This window comes from Stylophora pistillata, chromosome 2 (genome assembly GCF_964205215.1).
Source record: "Stylophora pistillata chromosome 2, jaStyPist1.2, whole genome shotgun sequence".
Taxonomy (NCBI): domain Eukaryota; kingdom Metazoa; phylum Cnidaria; class Anthozoa; order Scleractinia; family Pocilloporidae; genus Stylophora; species Stylophora pistillata.
This window is the reverse complement of record NC_142520.1, coordinates 9,110,455-9,127,901: the sequence shown is the minus strand read 5'-3', so window position 1 is coordinate 9,127,901 and position 17,447 is coordinate 9,110,455. Positions and strand designations below refer to the sequence as shown.

General features: G+C 37.6%; 2 protein-coding genes across 3 annotated transcripts; one reads left to right on the top strand and one right to left on the bottom strand.

Annotated features, from left to right (window-relative positions):
* The first annotated feature begins 1,116 nt into the window (after nt 1-1,116).
* LOC111338939 (uncharacterized) lies at nt 1,117-11,047 on the top strand. 2 transcript variants are annotated; one of them, XM_088750661.1, is made up of 12 exons: nt 1,117-1,356; nt 1,451-1,741; nt 3,795-4,241; nt 5,000-5,302; nt 5,460-5,768; nt 6,375-6,686; nt 7,090-7,689; nt 7,923-8,243; nt 8,673-9,020; nt 9,322-9,412; nt 9,739-9,803; nt 9,934-11,047. In XM_088750661.1, exons 1-12 carry the CDS (start codon nt 1,296-1,298, stop codon nt 9,972-9,974), a joined length of 3,189 nt encoding a protein of 1,062 aa, XP_088606787.1. In that variant the 5' UTR covers nt 1,117-1,295; the 3' UTR covers nt 9,975-11,047. The 2 variants fall into 2 exon arrangements, with proteins under 2 accessions (XP_088606787.1, XP_088606788.1); XM_088750662.1 differs by lacking the exon at nt 1,451-1,741 and having other exon boundaries at nt 1,119-1,356.
* On the bottom strand, nt 10,439-17,023 carry LOC111338928 (adhesion G protein-coupled receptor D1). The gene is made up of 17 exons (XM_088750697.1): nt 16,933-17,023; nt 16,793-16,852; nt 16,236-16,443; nt 15,719-15,826; nt 14,837-14,924; nt 14,468-14,558; nt 14,344-14,390; nt 14,052-14,178; nt 13,849-13,952; nt 13,383-13,485; nt 13,125-13,275; nt 12,937-13,018; nt 12,714-12,780; nt 12,293-12,381; nt 11,951-12,071; nt 11,660-11,701; nt 10,439-11,547 (listed from the first exon to the last, which is right to left on the bottom strand). The coding sequence occupies exons 3-17, from the start codon at nt 16,237-16,239 to the stop codon at nt 11,407-11,409; spliced, it is 1,365 nt and encodes a 454-aa protein (XP_088606823.1). The 5' UTR covers nt 16,240-16,443; nt 16,793-16,852; nt 16,933-17,023; the 3' UTR covers nt 10,439-11,406.
* Nucleotides 17,024-17,447: the final 424 nt, after the last annotated feature.

Genomic DNA, 17,447 nt, shown 5'->3' with positions numbered 1-17,447 from the left:
AACCCCAAATGAAAAGACGGCGTATAATGGTAGTTTCATACTTTACCTCGATCAACAAAGAAAACAATTGCGTAATAATATATTTTACTGAAGAGGAAAACATGTCATGCAATTACAAAACTAAGCAACGAAGAAAACGAACGTTTTTCGATCTTTTAACGTATATATACTTGTGTCTGGGACTCGTATCTGCGAGATAAATACAACAATACATATATTTTTTTAGAAATCTTGTTGTCTAGTACCTTTGAGTATTTTTTCAAGTTGTACCGTATTCGACGAGCCCGTGGGGCGGGTCAAAATACAAACAACGAGTAAAAATAGTCAGGGATACTACACAACAAAACGTCTCATAAGAGATTTATCATCCAACACTCCAAATTGTTATTTCAGTGCTGGCGAATTTCGCGGATATTTGTGGAGTACAGATATCGTGTGATATTTGTACTCGCCTCGCGCGTTTTTAGTAATCTACGACTGAAGCACAGTTGGATTAAGGCCTCCCCTCCCAGTTGGAGCCCAAAAAGCACAACAAATCAGGTTTGAACACAGCTATGTTTCGGAAAACCAAAATAATAAAGAAACAAGAACAAAAAGAGAACTTGAGAGAAAGCAAATTCAGCTAAGCCAAAGTATAGTGACTCTGGTGGCCTCTTTTTTTTCTTGTCTGTCACACAAGACAACCTTCACCATATGCTTTCTTACTGTAACACGAAATTGGATTTAAGACTTAAATAAACTTAGCGTGTACTGCGTATTACAACCCTTTTCGACGATATGTCGATAAGATTTTCAAAATTAAATAAAATAAAAAGACTCATTCATTTGTTAAAAGAAAAATTAAAAGGAAAAAAAACTTAAAGGACAAAAAATTAGAACGTTGATTGAAAACATGAAGATTTGTTTTTATTTCTACTGTGCCAAACAAAAACAGGTATTTTGGGGTACCAGTCAATTCCTCCCAATACTCGACCAAGAAATTCCTCTCTTATGACGATATTCTTGTACATAAAGAATATCGCGGCGGATTTTACACTTCTAGGTCACGTGAAAATAACTCGGTGCGTGATTGGTTAAAATTTGAAACCTCGATGATGTAATCGTATTCTATTGTTCGGCGGGATCGAGTTCTTTCCTCGATAACAAAAGAATACAACTTTACTATGGCAAAAACTTAAAAAAAGCCGGTTCAATTGATTCGTATTTTATTTTATACAGCTATTTTTTCTAGGATCTTTTTTTATAAATACAGAAATTGGAATGATGTTACAATGTGACTAAGATTCAAGGCTGGGATGCTGGGAAGAAATATGAACAGTGGAGTACTGCTCACTTGGTTATGTGTTCTCTGCGGAGGTAAGTTAACTTGAAGAAAATCATTTTTCGAACTTTTCTAGTTGTGTGTGCATGAAGTGCTGTTCCACTAACCCTTATTCGTGTGTGAATCTAGTAAAGAGCTCCTCAGACTACCTACAAAACTGTAAGAACACCAAAATCGAGGAGAATGTCACTCTCAAAGGTGGTATAGGAGCGGGAACATTTCGAAAGCTTGGTAAAGTTACCAGCATGGAGTCTTGTATTGAACTGTGTTGCAAAACTGCGACTTGTGATGTTGCCTTCCTCTCGGCGTCTAAGTGCTATGGAGTCGAATGCGTGAGTGATGACGAGTGCAAGGCTACAGCTACTGATACTTCTGATATTAAGGTGCTCATAGCACACGTGCGAACGGGCCATAAGAAAGGTTAGTGCACGGCCAGTTGATATGGCGGAGATAAATAAGCTGTTGTGAGAATCTGTGAAGGAACTTGGTTTTAGTCGCCGTAAGCCTTATTCCGTAAAATACAGTCCGTTATTTTACATTTTGATCGATACGTGCGGCGTAAATGAAAGGAAATAGATTGTTTGAAACTGACGTGGCGTTGAATCAGGGCACTTGTTCAAGTTTTCTCGCTTTTAAAGCTTTCCTCTCAAAATAACTTTATTCTATGTCAAATTCTTTACGGACTCTGCAGCGTTATTGTACATTTGAGGACTGATTTTGCGCTTGGGATAGATTTCAGTGGAGCGAGCAATGATTTTTCCGGCGATTACACTCATTAATCTTTGATCGGCTTTAGAATTGAAAGCCTGCAAAGTAGCTAGCCACCCGGAAAGAAAGAATGGGGAAAGCAGGTTGTAAGCGAAAGGGACAGCGGGAATTTCTACATACCTTTTCTCCTTTTTAATCAGATTTTACTATGACAGTTTACTTCTAATTTGTTATTTATTACGAATTACGGCTAAATTTTTAGGCCAAAAGAAGTATGGTATTTCAAATCTCTTGATAAACAATTGGCGACAGCAAAAAAAAAAACACTTATTAGGAAAGTCACTCCAATAAATTGCAAAACAGGATTAGAGAAAAAATATAATAAAGCATGAATTTCCCCAGGCGATTGAAAAACTATTGAACGCTTTTATGAAAGTGTTAGTGACTTAAGAATAGTATTTTTTTTCTGATATCCTGTAGTATATGTCAACTATTTTAAGCCTTCATGCACACACAGCCGAATGCCTGAGGTTAAACATACAGAGTGGTAAATTAACGTAAATCTCACCTCTGCGGTTTTAATTTACTTAGCTATTGTTATTTCAAGTTAATTGCGGTCCATTGTGTTAACCGAATGATAAATCAGAGTTTATGGCGAGCTTAAGTGTACAGCAAGGAAAAAAGGCTCTTGACAGTCCAGTGTATTTGAATTTTTTTTTTTTTCATATGCCCTTGAGCACTCATTCGTCGCACTGCAGCGATTGCAAATTCAAGCTGACAATCAAAAAGGCCATGAATAGTCTAACCATTGAGAAACTCTTTCATTAGATCAGCAAGCCTATAGACCCACGAGGTCCATTTCTGTCTTATTTGAGTGCTGCAGTTTTATTCCTTTTGAACATAATTTGAAAGTAACGTATTTGTGCACGATCCTCGCAGTAAGGAGCACTATTTAAGCAATAGTGAAAATCATTCCTGAAAAACTTCAGGCCTGTACGGGATTCGAACCACTGGCCTCTGCGATACTAGTGCAGCGCTCTACTAATTGAGCTATGCGAGGATCGTGCACAAATACGTTTCTATAACCGCAGTTCGGATATATGAATTTCATATATTCGTTGTGTTTGATTTATCATCTTACGGGTTTACGTAGGGCTGCTCCCAGTAGGCTTGTTAGCTCAATTGGTAGAGCGCTGCACTAGTATCGCAGAGGTCAGTGGTTCGAATCCCGTACAGGCGTGAATTTTTTCAGGTCTAATTTTCACTACTGCTTAAATAGTGCTCTTTACTGCGAGGATCGTGCATAAATATGTTTCTATAAACGCAGTTCAGATATATGAATTCCATGTATTCGTTGTGTATAATTTGAAAGTCTCATCTAAGTTATTGTACTCAATAATTTCTGCTAGTTTGATGCTTCGGCGGTATTCTATTATATTTAGTCTTTCCCTTTACAGAGGGTCTTCATGGGGTGATGGCTCTTACGGCTAACAGTTTGATTTCTTTCCTTTGCAATTAGAAGAAAAATTATACAGTTAACTCAGTCTTAAAGGTTAAATGTGTCCATTTTTATGCCTAAAAGCTAAATTAATTTGCCGTATTACGGTTGGCGTTTAATCCGTTTGGTCAGTGTGTTGAACAAACACTGATTCCGTTTTCTCTGATTTAAAATAAACTCACCAGCTCTATTCACAAATGTTAGACAAACGATTATGATTATCTCATTAACAATATTTTGACAGAATTTCTCTTTGATTCTTTTCAGATAACACATCATTAGCTTTTATCACTCCCAATTTCACATCAAATGTTAAACCACATCCAAATGGTTTCTTGGGCCCAAATCAGGCAGGGCCATCTGCTGACACGCCAAAGGGCCTCATTGCACAGGGGCAAAAACCGTCGAACAATGTGAACCCCTCTATGGCTGGGCAATGCCAGCCGGGAAAAGTTTTCAAGGAAGTGACTTTAAAAGGAGGCATTAATGCTGGTACATACAAAGATGTTGGCTCTGTGAAAAGCATGGAGGAATGTTCTGGTAAATGCTGTGAATTCGCTGCGTGTGATTTGGCATTTATGCTTTCAAGTAGATGTTATCTTGTTGGATGTTCAGAAGGAAAAAACTGTCAGATACAAAAAGCAAAGCCTTCTCCGTACCATCCATCTGTGACTTATATTGAAAGATGGAACAAGGAGGGCGTGAAACACTCAGGTATGTAGAATCCTCGACAAAACCGCGAATTGAATGGTATTTGAGCAAAATAGAGCAAGAAAAAGGATAAAAATTTGGTTGATAAAAGAAAGATGTTTTTCTTGTCTTGACACGAGCACAGGACAAACACACATGTACTCCCATGAGGAATCGATTCGGATTTCGCATTTCGATGCTCTGCACAGGGCTACAAAGAGGTCTGTCTAACTTCAATGAAATAAATCACGTTTTGACCTGAAAGTGACTTACATTTGAAAAAAAAAATTGTAATAATAATCCCTGGGGGTAAACTGCAATGAAATATCTTGCCGAAAAAATCCCGATAATTCAGGTTTCATCAGCATTCGACGGGATTCGAACCTGTTTCTCTATGGCTAGCTAGGCTGTTAATACGTAGTGCCCAGTAAAGATAATAAGTATTAATAATATAATTTTATGCAGTTTCATAATACTACATCATTTTAAACACTTTTATGACACTTCAAGGTATATTTAGTTATCCTTTCTTACGTGACTGACCTGTAAACTAGCTTTATATAGCTATTTGTCGGCCACATTAATAAAGTATAGATGTATGTTAGCTTTGGATCGTAAATGATTAATCAGCTTAAGGCGGGTCACTACTTTTGCACCCAGTTTGTTTGTTTTTTTTTTGCCATAGATAATCTCTCTTTTGAGTTTTTGAAACAACTCTTACATTGAACCTCACAAGTAGCATGTGATCGCTGATTAAATATTTTTATTTGCGTGATATTTAGTTTTTCTTGGCGACTCGGTCGAAACCAAATTCACATGCCCTACGGTAAAACCGTTGACCAAGGTGACATTAAAAGGTGGACTCAAGGCTGGAGACTTCACGGACACAGGCAAAGTTGGAAGCATAAAGGAATGTTATGAGACTTGCTGCCAGCATTCTACATGTAACCTGGCCTTTATGCTTGGTCAAAATTGCTTCTCGGTCAAATGTTATAGTAAAGACTTGTGCAGCACAATCCCTGCGCAGCCTTCCATCTTTAATCCACAAATCGCTTACGTTTGGAGCAGAAATGAAATGAAAAATGGTAAGTCGACTTAGTTATAGGGATGAGCCTTTAAATACTCCTAACTTCTAAATGGCATGCATTTCGCATATTAGTGAAACCACGATATTCCTTTAAAACAGGCAAATACACTAATTGCTGCATCTATTCAAAACTTGATATTTTCTTTTTGTTCCAGACTCACCCAAAAACAAAATACTGAAACCTCAGCTGGTTTGCCCAGCTGGGAAAGTTTTAGACAGCGTAACTCTTGTCGGTGGAATTAAATCTGGCTACTTCCGCGATCAAGGAAAAGTTAAAGATATGGATAAATGCCGTCGAATCTGCTGCGAGATGCCGCACTGTCATCTGGCCTTCATGCTGTCTTCAAACTGCTTTTCAGTAGCATGCAAAAGCGCTGATGCATGTAAGACTCAGGGGGCTAATCCATCGAGATACAACCCTAAAATATCATATGTAAGGGATTTTAAGACAAACGCATTGCTAGGTAAGAATAATTACTTGTAATTTCCTGTAAACTGTGAAAATGATTCCTATCTTTAAGTCTCCAACTGATCTGACAACTTGTGAATTCAGGCTCAAAAAGTCCTGGACAAGTTGCTTAGACATAAAAACCCAGTGAGCAGAACTATTGTTAAAGTGGAGCATTATTCAAAAACCTTTTCAGTGAAGACCCTTGTCTTCTCAGGAACATGTCCCGTTGTTTGTAATTTCCTGAAAAGAGGAACATTTCCACTCAGTAACTAGTGAGCTCTTGAAGCAAACAAAACATAGGCGTAGCAGAATGAAATCAAATTAGGTAAGCTGAGGCAAGCAAATAAAGTGAGATAAGAAATTCAGGGAGACAACACGCTCTTTACAGCCACACTGGCTGATTTGTTAAAAGAGAGTGTTTGTAATTCTGTTGTTTTGGGCTGAAGTTATAAATTTTATCTTTCAAGGGGCTTGTTCTCTTTTACTCTGGCTCCAGCTTCTTGGCAACATGGCTGACAGGGATTTCGAAGGCCAAAAACTACGATAATTATAAAGCGGTATTTCTAAGGTATGAAGCTCACATTAATAGCACTAATATAGGCTGTCAACTCTTTTTCAGGAGTCCCCAAGGTGACAGAAACACAAACAAAACAGACCATCCCGGGATTGACACAAACTCCATTGGTGCAACTGACCACGCCAGGACAGGCACCCCAGATCCCTAAATTGAGCGGACCAGCGGCAGATGTGACACAAATGGCTCAGTTCTCGCAGACTCAAATGCAAGGAGAGAACCCTGTTCCCGGGCTACAGCAGCTGCCACAACCACTGGCACCGCCTCCGCTTCCTCCATCTCCATTCGGGTCCAGCCCACCCGTCGAACAGAATCCTATGATGCCACAACCAGGGATTTCACTTGGCAACAATGCAGGTATGTTAGAAATGTGTCATCAGTGCCAAATGCTGGGCTAACAACGTGCGAAAAAAATCACTTTGAGGAAAATGTGCTTTCAGTTTCCTAATTGAAAGATTATCAATTATGTGTTAATTTTTGAATAACGTAGTGATGAAGACGGAACGCAAAGAAAAACAGGGAAAAGGATACAATATAATGTCTCTGGTGTATAAAGCAAAATGTACCAACGTGTATGGCAAATTGCTTATTTAATACAAAATTAGTAAGACACATTTGGGTGTAAATAACTTTGTGGAAACTGACCTGATGGCAGATGTCGTGGATGTAGAACCCAAGGATACCAAAATAGAATATACTTAGGGTCTCAAAAAGGACCTCGGAAATGTTAAAATGATATTTTGTGGCATTTTTTATGCAGCCATGCAGCTTCCGATTCCTCCCATAATACCGGCAGAGAAGATACCACCGGTGGTTCCACAAACATCCGCCGAAAATCAGCCGATCGCAAATCAGCAGGAGACCAAGAAAATTGAGATTCCGGCTGCGCAGACCGATCTAAGCCTTAAAAGTCAGATCAAGTCAGCTGCAGCTGGTCAAGCTATGAAAATGAATATCGTAAACGGGAAATTTGAATTGACACCCGTCGGAGGTTCCAATGTATCCGAAGATGAGTCCGGCAAAACATCGGATATTTCGCATTCTTCGGAATCGAAAGGCGAAGCAAAAAGCGAGCCAAGTAAAAAAGCTTGCGAGAGGGCGACGGTGCACAAAAATGTAACTCTAAAGGGTGGGAAGAAGGCTGGAAAGTTTAACAACCATGGTGATGTGAAAGGAATGGAAGAATGCCAAGATATATGCTGCAAGGATGAAAAGTGTCATGTGGCATTTATGCTCGGCGAGACCTGCTATTCTGTAGCTTGTAAAAGTAAAGAACTCTGTGAACATTCAAAAGCTCCCCCAACAGATTACAATCCTCAGCTTTCTTATGTGAGACCAATGAAAACTTCGGATAAAAAAGGTAGGTTAATTTGTTAAATTTTCGACCTGACGCAGGAATTGTTAAAAAAAATCGAATGTGCTACTGGGAGTTGCTCGATAGCAAAGGTAATAATCTCTTGGTCGGGGCATTTCCCTTTATATCGGCGTTCTCGGTTTTTATGATCCCTGGATGTCTGTCGTGGTTCGGAATTCTGCTGCTAGTTGCTTAATTTTGTTATTGATAACGTGTTTAATTGAATTTTTCTCCACTAGAATCAAGTAGAGCACCATCTATCCCACCAGAGCCCAAATACCTCAAATGCAAACACAGCAACATTACAAATGACAAAGATCTTCCGGGTGGAATTCACAAAAACAACTTCACCGTTGTCAAAGACGTGGACACTATGGCTAAATGTATGGAAAAATGTTGCGACAGTAAGAAGTGCGACATAGCTTATATGGTGGAGAAGAAATGCTATTCTGTGTCATGTTCCAGAAAGGATTTCTGTATCCCAGTCTCGGTAATGGCCTCTAAGAAGTCGCCTCTGATCTCCGCGATGGTAATGAAAGCGGAGCCTAAAGAGGAAACAGGTAATAATTAATAATAATTAATTGAAAGAAAGTGAAAACGTGAATCTCAGATTTTTCTGCCGACAATAGGTAAGAGAATTAGATTTATTAACTACCCAGGGAAATTTTTCTTTGGCTTCTCTGTGATTGTCCTCGGGATGTAATCATTAAATGTGTAATTACACCTACTTAGAACCTTTTTTAATAGAGCTTAGCAAAAACAATATTTGAATGAGAAAGTTCAAAAGGCTGGCTTACCGGGCGGGTAAGATGTTTTGTTCCCGTGTAGGAACAATTATAGGTAAAAAAAGAGCTTCTTTGGTCAAGCTGGCTGATTGCGAACAGCTTCTTTCTTATGTTTTTAATGTTGTTGTTGTTACTTTTGTTTATGCCGTTATATTGATCGAAATGAGGAAAGACCATTAACAACTGAGGCAATTACTTCCCCAGATTTATCAGAAGTTGCTTCTTCACCAGAGGATTCTACAACGACAGAGCTGGCCTCTTCATCTGCCACGTGCATGTTGGACAGCAGAATATCCAATGATATCAAACTTAGACCGGGAACCAAGGCCAGTAACTTTACAGCCCTGAGTGACGCAGATGATATCCACCGGTGTATTGGTCGATGCTGTGCTCGTCCCTCGTGTGATATCGCTTATTTACTGAATGGAAAGTGTTTCGCTGTGCAATGTCTTGACGGTGTCTTATGCCAGACAAGTGCTGAGCCCGTTTCAGAAGGGGCAAACGTCAAGTTGGCATATATGAGTAGAGGATCGTCCGGTCAAAAAGAAAAAGGTTAGCTCCTCTGGTCCGCTTCATGCTTTCTTTTGCAGTTTTTCCGCTGTAAGAGACTTGCGATTCGTAGTTAAACTAGAAGATTCTTGCAATTTATTCTTTTAAGCTTCCCGATACCTCAGATCGTTTGCATCACCCACAACGGAAACTCTTTTGATAATCATCTGCTTTTCAATAAAGGACTCTGCAGGTCCATTTTGCTCTATCATTTAACTCCATATCGTAAAAGTCAATTCCTAACCTTTAACAGTTAGTGATAATAAGCGCTCATTTGGATAATAGATTATGTTTTGGTCCTCAGATTGGATGATAGTGTACATTATAGCCGCTTCCTTAGCTTTTGTGGCTGGAATCGGTGGAGTAATATGGGCTGTGTGTATCTGCACAAAAAGGTGAGACAACAGAGTATGCTTTAGCATGATGGGAGTAATAAAAAGCTGTAAAAAGATTTTTACAATATCTGTAGAAATGCTAGCGCGCATTACTCAAAAACTATTGTCAATAAGATTTTTCACCACAATTGGCAGTAATGTCGTAATTTAAATGGCCAATTAGCCGTTGTCGATGAGAATACAGACAACGTCGATATTGTGGTAAAAAGTAAATCGACTTGATTTCTGGTGTCTTTATAAATATATAATATTTATAAATAAACACGACACCAAAAGTTTGTATTTTAAGGTTCAAAAGTGTTTTGCTTGCATGATTACCTTTGCAGACAAAAAATTCGCAAACAAAGAAGAATGCTGGACGATGACGAAGATGATGAAATGCTTCCCAAACGTAAGTTTTGTCGCTAAAAAAGGAATATCACCTCTGGTCTTAATCGTGACTAATCGCACTTTATTTTAACATTTTTCTACTCACCAAACTTCTCTTTTTCTATTTCTTACTATATTCTTTGTTTCGTTAGCCACACAGACACGATACAGAACCCCGATGCCGAGATACTAAGCAAGGCAGGCTCCAGGCTATCAGCAATTTTACAAATTCAACTGAGTTGATATAACCAAATTTCCAAGCTATGACAACGACCTTTCACTCGTAGCCAGACCGTTGAGTCTGTTTACGCGCCAATCGTCTATAACATTCACAATTGGATATTTTATACTGCACATCAACTAATATTCCAGAAAAGACTTCAAAATGTTAAGCAGGCTTTAAAGCCGGCGGCAAATTGAGAAGCAACAGTAAAGAAAAATGGATGTTGAACTCAAACTATAAAGGCAACGTTCTTCATCCTCCGACTTAGTTCGCATATCCTTAGGTATGCATGCACCCGCTGTTCATCGAGAGCGGCGACTTGGGGCGTGAGGTCGATGGATTGAGTGAGAGGAGACTAGAGAACCTGGCGTGAACTTGCGTTATCGCATTCTTCAACTAAGGGCCTGGTGACAAAAAAGTTCATACACAACAGCTGTTGGTGACAAGCGTAAAATTTTACTTTTTTCACGTTCGCATTCTTCTCTAACTTCTGAGTCGAGACGTCAGTAAATGGAAATAACAAAAGAGCTGTTTTCTAGGTAAATAGCGCACGTTTGACACGATTTTGTTTGTACAGTATAACATAGCGTTTAGGATTACGAAATTTCAGCATAGTGCTCCAGTTTAACTACCTTGTCTTTCTTGGATTGCTTTTTATTTTAGTGTTCAAATAGCTCGTATTAGTTAAAACAAGTTCTATACCGACAAAGCTCTCTTACTTGTTCAGCTGAAAAGATATATTAGGCACTAAATGCTTACCCCAGTTTAATGCGACATTGTAAGAGATAAACAAGTATCGAGCATGCTTTCTAAAGCCGCCAGAACTTGAAATACCCTTTAAGTTTCATCTAACTTTTGTAGCTTTTTCTTTTGCGAAAGTTTGTGAAACATTGAAATTATTCAACTCTGTGCGCACAAAGTAATATGCAGCCAAAATGATAAGAACTAGAACAACCTTGTAAAGGTACTTACTGCAAACTAATTTTGCGCTAATATTACGATGTAGTATAGTTATTTAATAAATACATTTCAAAAAAAAAAAACCTTATGCTTTGATTGTCTATGAGTACATGCATTTTGCTCCTATGCTTCTCCACAAATAATTTTGTTTCAGATGTCCTCTCTGCTTGCAACATTTCAAGAGGCAGTTTCAGGTACCACTGAGTGATTCAACCAGAAAACCTGTCGAACAAACTTGGCTCAGTGTTGCTGACATCCGAGAACGTGAACTATTCACCGCGCTCCTTAATATCAACTTATGTGAACAACCATTAGCACTACTCACTACAAAAAAGAATTATAATACTGACTAATGCATCGAATTAGAACGACCATATTTTATTGACATTACGGTATTATATAGGCTTAACTGAGCAACTAAAAGAAGGGGTATATTATATTGCTATTCATGAAACGACTGCAATTCAACTGCCCAAGCATTGCCGACATCTCTTGGATTAACCTGCGAACTCTTCTTTGCAGAACGTCCATTGTCTGTAGATGGAAAAGTGGTGTTCATCTTTCTTTTCAATCTCTCTCTAATCTGTAAATAAACACGCGACAAAATATGAATCACCAAGCACTCAAATCTTTGTTTATATCTAGAAACTTCGAAATTTGCTTTAGGTGCATCTTTAGATTGATGTCCATCTTACCCGGCTGTCTCGCACACAGTGAAAGACGAAAATCAGGAAACCCTAAAACAGAAAATTGCATCATGATCTGATTTTGTATCAAGATTTAATTCTGTTTATTCGGTAGATAAATCATGAAATAATCAAAGCATGCCCCAGATCTCACAAAAGAAGTGAGAAATTCTCTCTGGTTAAATAAATTATTTTTTGATCGGAATTGTCACCTGGTCAATACGAGAATGTCGCAGCAGTTTCAATAATGAATTATGCGTACGGATGATTAAATTTTCGACGTTTTTCTTTAAAGCTCACCTGAGTAGAGTTGAAGATGGTGAAAATGTAGGCGAAAGCTTTGTGTAATGGTAACAAAAGACCGAATACCCACGTGACACCCAGGAGTGGAATCATCACCGCGCATGTTTTGAAGCAAAGTCTGAAGAAAGATAACGATATATAATTTGTGGATTAAAAACACATCCGTTTCCTTCATATGAATTAAATTTTTAAGTTGAAATTGTCTTAGATCATCTAGAGGAGAATTTAGGAAAATACCTCAGAACAAGATTATAAAGCAATTTGTTCTTATCTATTTTTTTCATTCGGTTTCCCCTAATTAATTGAAATAACATTTCAAATTCTGATTTTAGATCTTACTGTATTTGCTGAGTATGGTTGTCTTCCCCTGTTGGTTGTATTAGTTCGTTCATCTCCTTTATGACTCGGACGAGTACAAAAATGTTTAGCTGAAACAAAAAAGTATTTTTAAGTGTGTTGTCGATAGAAGAGAAATTAAAAGTCTGAATCTTGCACGAGACCTGAAGCACAGCTCTTCGCGTTCCTAGCTTGGATGCTCTCTTATTAAGGTAAAGAAAACCAAAAGGTCTACTAGACCATTCCCTAGTTCCTCGTTAAAAGACAAGCGCCACAGTATATTGCGCAATTGGAGCCTGGTAGTCCAAAAGACAAAGATGTTCTTTGTTTTAGTTCGGAGCATGAGAAAAAGAAATAAATCTCTAGCAGTAGTCAATACTGGTTTAAAAAATGGCTATAATGCATTAATTTATCATCGACTTACAACTTCCATAAACGCCACAAATGCGACAAATATCCAGATCAGGTTGTTAGTTGAGGAGAGCCAGCAACTTGAAAGAGAAGATTAAAGCAAAAGACAAATATGTATTTGCAGAAAGTAACCCTCAAACCTCCCGCAGCAAAACAAAAATAAATAACAGAGAAAGAGATAAAAATAGAGAGAGGATAGAGTAGGGGAAGATATCAGCACTGAATGTTGTTCTTACTATTTATCATTGGTATAACTTCCTATTCCATCTTTTCCAGCGGCGATGCATAGCGAAATTCCTACCATTATGATGGGCAAACCTAAATATAAGAAGGAGGGAGTCAGTGCAATCCGAGTTAGGTTCAGTCAGATCTGAAGCATTTCAAAAGAGGTATCAATAACTGACAACAAATAAAATGAAATTACCCCATGACATAACGTGATACATGAGCATTTTTTCGCTGATGTTATAAACTTTCACAACAAACAGGTAAAGATAAAATCCCTCGACCAGCATCCAACAGAAAGCGGCCATCAGAAAATACTGCATGAGAGCTGCAGCCGTAATACACGAAGCCTGTGAGGGAGAAAGCAAAGTTCTTGAATGTTTTTCATGCTCCTTTCTGAAAATTATCTTACACCCCCAGAATGCTTATACCATGAATAAATGGAGAGAGCACTTACCGTATTTTCTGTGGCGTTTACACCCGCGAGAAAGATCACTTGTCCAGCTCCAAGGGACACAGAAAGACTCAATCGTATTTGAGACAGAGGCTGACGAACATCTCTGGTAAAATAGTCAGACAAACAAACGCACAAAAGAAACAAAAAGATAAAAAAATAACAAAATAACAAAGAACATTAAAAAAAAATAGCGTATCCTTCTCATTTCATGTTGTACCAGTTTAGGTGTTTTCATCGCTAGCGCCCAGATAGATTTCATTTTTCTTCCAATGTATTTTATCATAATCACTTATTACCGTAATTTCTATGATTATTTTTTTAAGTGTTATCATTATTATTATTATTATTGTTATTATTATAAATTTCTATCTAGTATTAGTTTCTCACGAACTAGTTTGATTTAATTCCAAAGTCTTCAAAGTCTTGTCAAGGCTAATGTATTTTAGCTTTTGTCTATAGTACTTACGTGAGGAAGGAATATAGAATAATTGTCAAAAGTATCCCAACAATGGAAAGGCTTAATCCCACGTAGGTGATAATTTCCAGATTAGTTTCGTCCTCTTTGGTGAGCTGTGTCACAAATGACACCACGAGATATTAGAAAAATGTCAATTAACTAAACAGAATTGATTATCAATACTCATGCTAGGGTAAAAATGAATTCATTACCCCTGGGATACCGTTGTAGTCAACTAGTACAGCGAAATGAGTCAAATGATTGCAGCTGCAAACTGTTTCTTCTGAGTTGCTTTTCGATGTAACAACTTGGCATCCACTCTCTGAAAATCCGTCTGAGCTAAAAAAAGAAAAAAAGTTATTGACATCCAAAATTATGCAACGAAAAAGGAGAAGAAACAAATAAGCATTGAAACGAATAGACACAAAACAACAAATAAAACTGAAAAAAGTATAACCTGTAATAAAGCTAAACAAATACATGACCTGTATTTCCGCTTTTTACCTTTCACTGAAGCCACTCCAAAATATGCATTTCTTTTCTCCATCTACCTAAAAATGGATATAATCACTTTAAACTATTTAAACACAGCGTAAAAAAAGTGATATTGTTGCGATGCTGATCTCACCCTCAGGTTTCTGAACTTTAAGATGACATTCTCTCGCAGCTTGTTTGGTTTCGGGTCCATAGTCACGGCCATTATCCTGGAGCCTAAGTAGCTATGAAGAAAATAGAATTAGAACATGATATAGATGAGAAAATGTTGAGCATGACAATTGTTTGGGGTATGGCAAACTAGTTGCCTTTACAAACTTTCACATTAATGTTTTAGACGCGGAAATTATCACTGACTCAAAGGGTTAACCAAATAGGGCTTTGAGAAATCTGTAGGACCTTGTTGATTGACTTTGATGCCTTTTTGTCTCTTTATTTCTTTGCTATTTGTTTCAGATGAGAGGTAAATTAGATTTCACAAGACTTTGGGAAGTAACTCCACCTTCTATTGCTCGTTTTCATCTCGATGGGTTGATCTATAATAAGTAAATTATGTAGATCCTTGTACACAATCCCAACAACCATAGACACTAAAAGGGAAAAAGAAGAAAAAAATTAATAAAGTAAAAAGAAAGGATAATTTGAATTACAAATGTTGCGGATAACTGAGTCAACTAGATTGTGTAAACTAACAAATAAACTGAATAAAGGCTGATAGTTTCTAAGAAACTGTTTGGGGCTGCGTCGGTGGGGGTAACGAAATAATTTGAATGGATCAATAAAGTTGAAATGGTAAATTGGTTACCGTTACGGTTATAAAAGCTTACGTTTCGAGCGTTAGCCCTTCGTCGGAGCGAATAGACGACGAATTCGCTCCGACGGAGAGCTAACGCTCGAAACGTCAGCTTTTATAACCATAACGGTGGCCAATTTAACAAATAAACTACAAGGTATAAGGAGATGTATTTCAATATAATATAATAATAATAAATAGCGATAATAAAAGGATCTCTGGCCAGAGGCCAGAGGTCCTTTTATTATCGCATTGTAGCTAGTTTAAAAAGGTAATCTTAAATCAGACCTTTTTAAAAAATTCTTGACCTGATTTAGCCCGAGTTTCTGTTCTTATAATTAAGTTATACTATAGTTCTAACACTCTATAAATTATTTTTCGTGATTGATATTTTATAATGTATGTAGCATTACTCTTTTTAACCATTACCATTTTTTTTATTGTTACTGCTATTGTCTAATCCTCATTGTCACTGAAAAGCCCCTTTGGGGAGTTGTCAATAAAATATTGTATTAAATAGATAATGAAATTTGGAACAAAAGAAGGGCATTGCATTTACACATTAGAACTGCCACTGCTGTGAATACAAACCGTTGTTCGCAAAATTGGCAGAAGGGACCTTGATGCTTGCTTTCCATTCTTGTTCTCCAAAGTAGAAGTCACTTTGCCTTTGACGATAGACTTTTTGAACGCTCAGTCCTGACAGAGAAAACACGGAGCAACAACATGCTTTTAGGAATGTGTTTCGCGCTGGACTGGAAGCATGTTATACCCTCAATGTAATATAATAATGTAAAAGCTTTTCTTTGCTTCACCTCCTTACAAGTACAATCCGCTCATCGAAGATCATAAAGACATTGACAGCAAGCGGTTTTAGTATGTTTGGGGATTCCAGTCGATGGAAATAATCATCCTTTTCCTTCATTAGTAGTAAAACGCAGAAAGTTAAAGCAAGAAACAGATTGATCTATTTGATCCGGCAATAGTCCTGAGTCAGTGGAATGGTTCATTACAACTTCAAGCCAGATATATAAATCAGTTAGTCACCTAGTCGGTAGATAAACAAGTAATGGATGATTGAAGACATGATTACAGAATTCAGACCCACCCATCCTTTGGCTGTCGATAACCACGGCGGACTTTCTTCCAATCGTGTGGAGCTTGCTATAATTTAGTGCAAATTTCTCAAACGCGAGTGCCACCCGAAAAGTGGATCTTTTGAGAGTCTTAGTCTCTTCTGTGCCAGAAAAGCTCTTAACAGATTTGGTAATGTTTTCAATGCCGGTGATGAAGAGTTCAAAAACCCCAACAGCTTCCTGTAATGATGTATAAAGAAATTAACAGAAAAAAATGTCAAAAACAAAATAAAAACTAGAAAGTAGTCCAACTGGTTTTCAGGTCGGAAAATTTCTCGCTGATAATCAGCTATTTACTTATTGCATCATAATAATGATGATGATGATAATCATTACCATTACTTCATACTGCGCTATCAATTTGGCAATTTTCAATGTCCTTAAAACGTTGACATAACAAGATCCCTTTATAAAAAGACTCAGTCGATGATAATTCCTGCTTCATCAAACACAAAACCTTTTCAATATGCTCTGTATACGCGCGGTTTATCTTGCGCGCTAATATAAAGTCATTACTGAAATGAAATACCTGCAAAGAGCTGCTATTGCTGATATTTATCCTGTTTAGTTTGATAAGGTATTCACTTGTCTAAGATAACGGAAATAAAAGGAATGATTATCGACCTGATAATGAGCTGTACAAGAGCAATTGTTAAGTAGAGTACAAACCAGCTTCTGTAATTTTTGCGACGACAATGATGATGTTGGCGGCGACGATGATGATGATGTTGGCGGCAACGATGATGGCGTTGGCGGCAACGATGGCGACGGCGAAGTTGATGATGATGCCACTCATTTTGATAAATAGGGAACAGATAAAAAAAAACAATAAAATCAACAATAAAACAACTGGATAAGAAACGAAAGAAACAAAAAAATAAAACAGCTACAAAGGAGCAAAAAAAAAAAACACTCACAAAAACAAAGAACAGATATAAAAGTGTAAACGAACCTATTAGTACATATTTTACAGCATCTTTTAGGACTGCACGAATACAAATCTTATTCATGCCTTTAAATTAGTATCATTGTTTCCGTATTTTATAGTTACTCAATATATCTTGATACTGTTTGTTCATATTTTAGGTTCTTTCTGAACATGACGGTTTAACATATGACCCATCAATACGGAGTTGGAGGGCGAACGATCTGGTCGCTTGCCTGATTGAGTCCATGAAAACTCG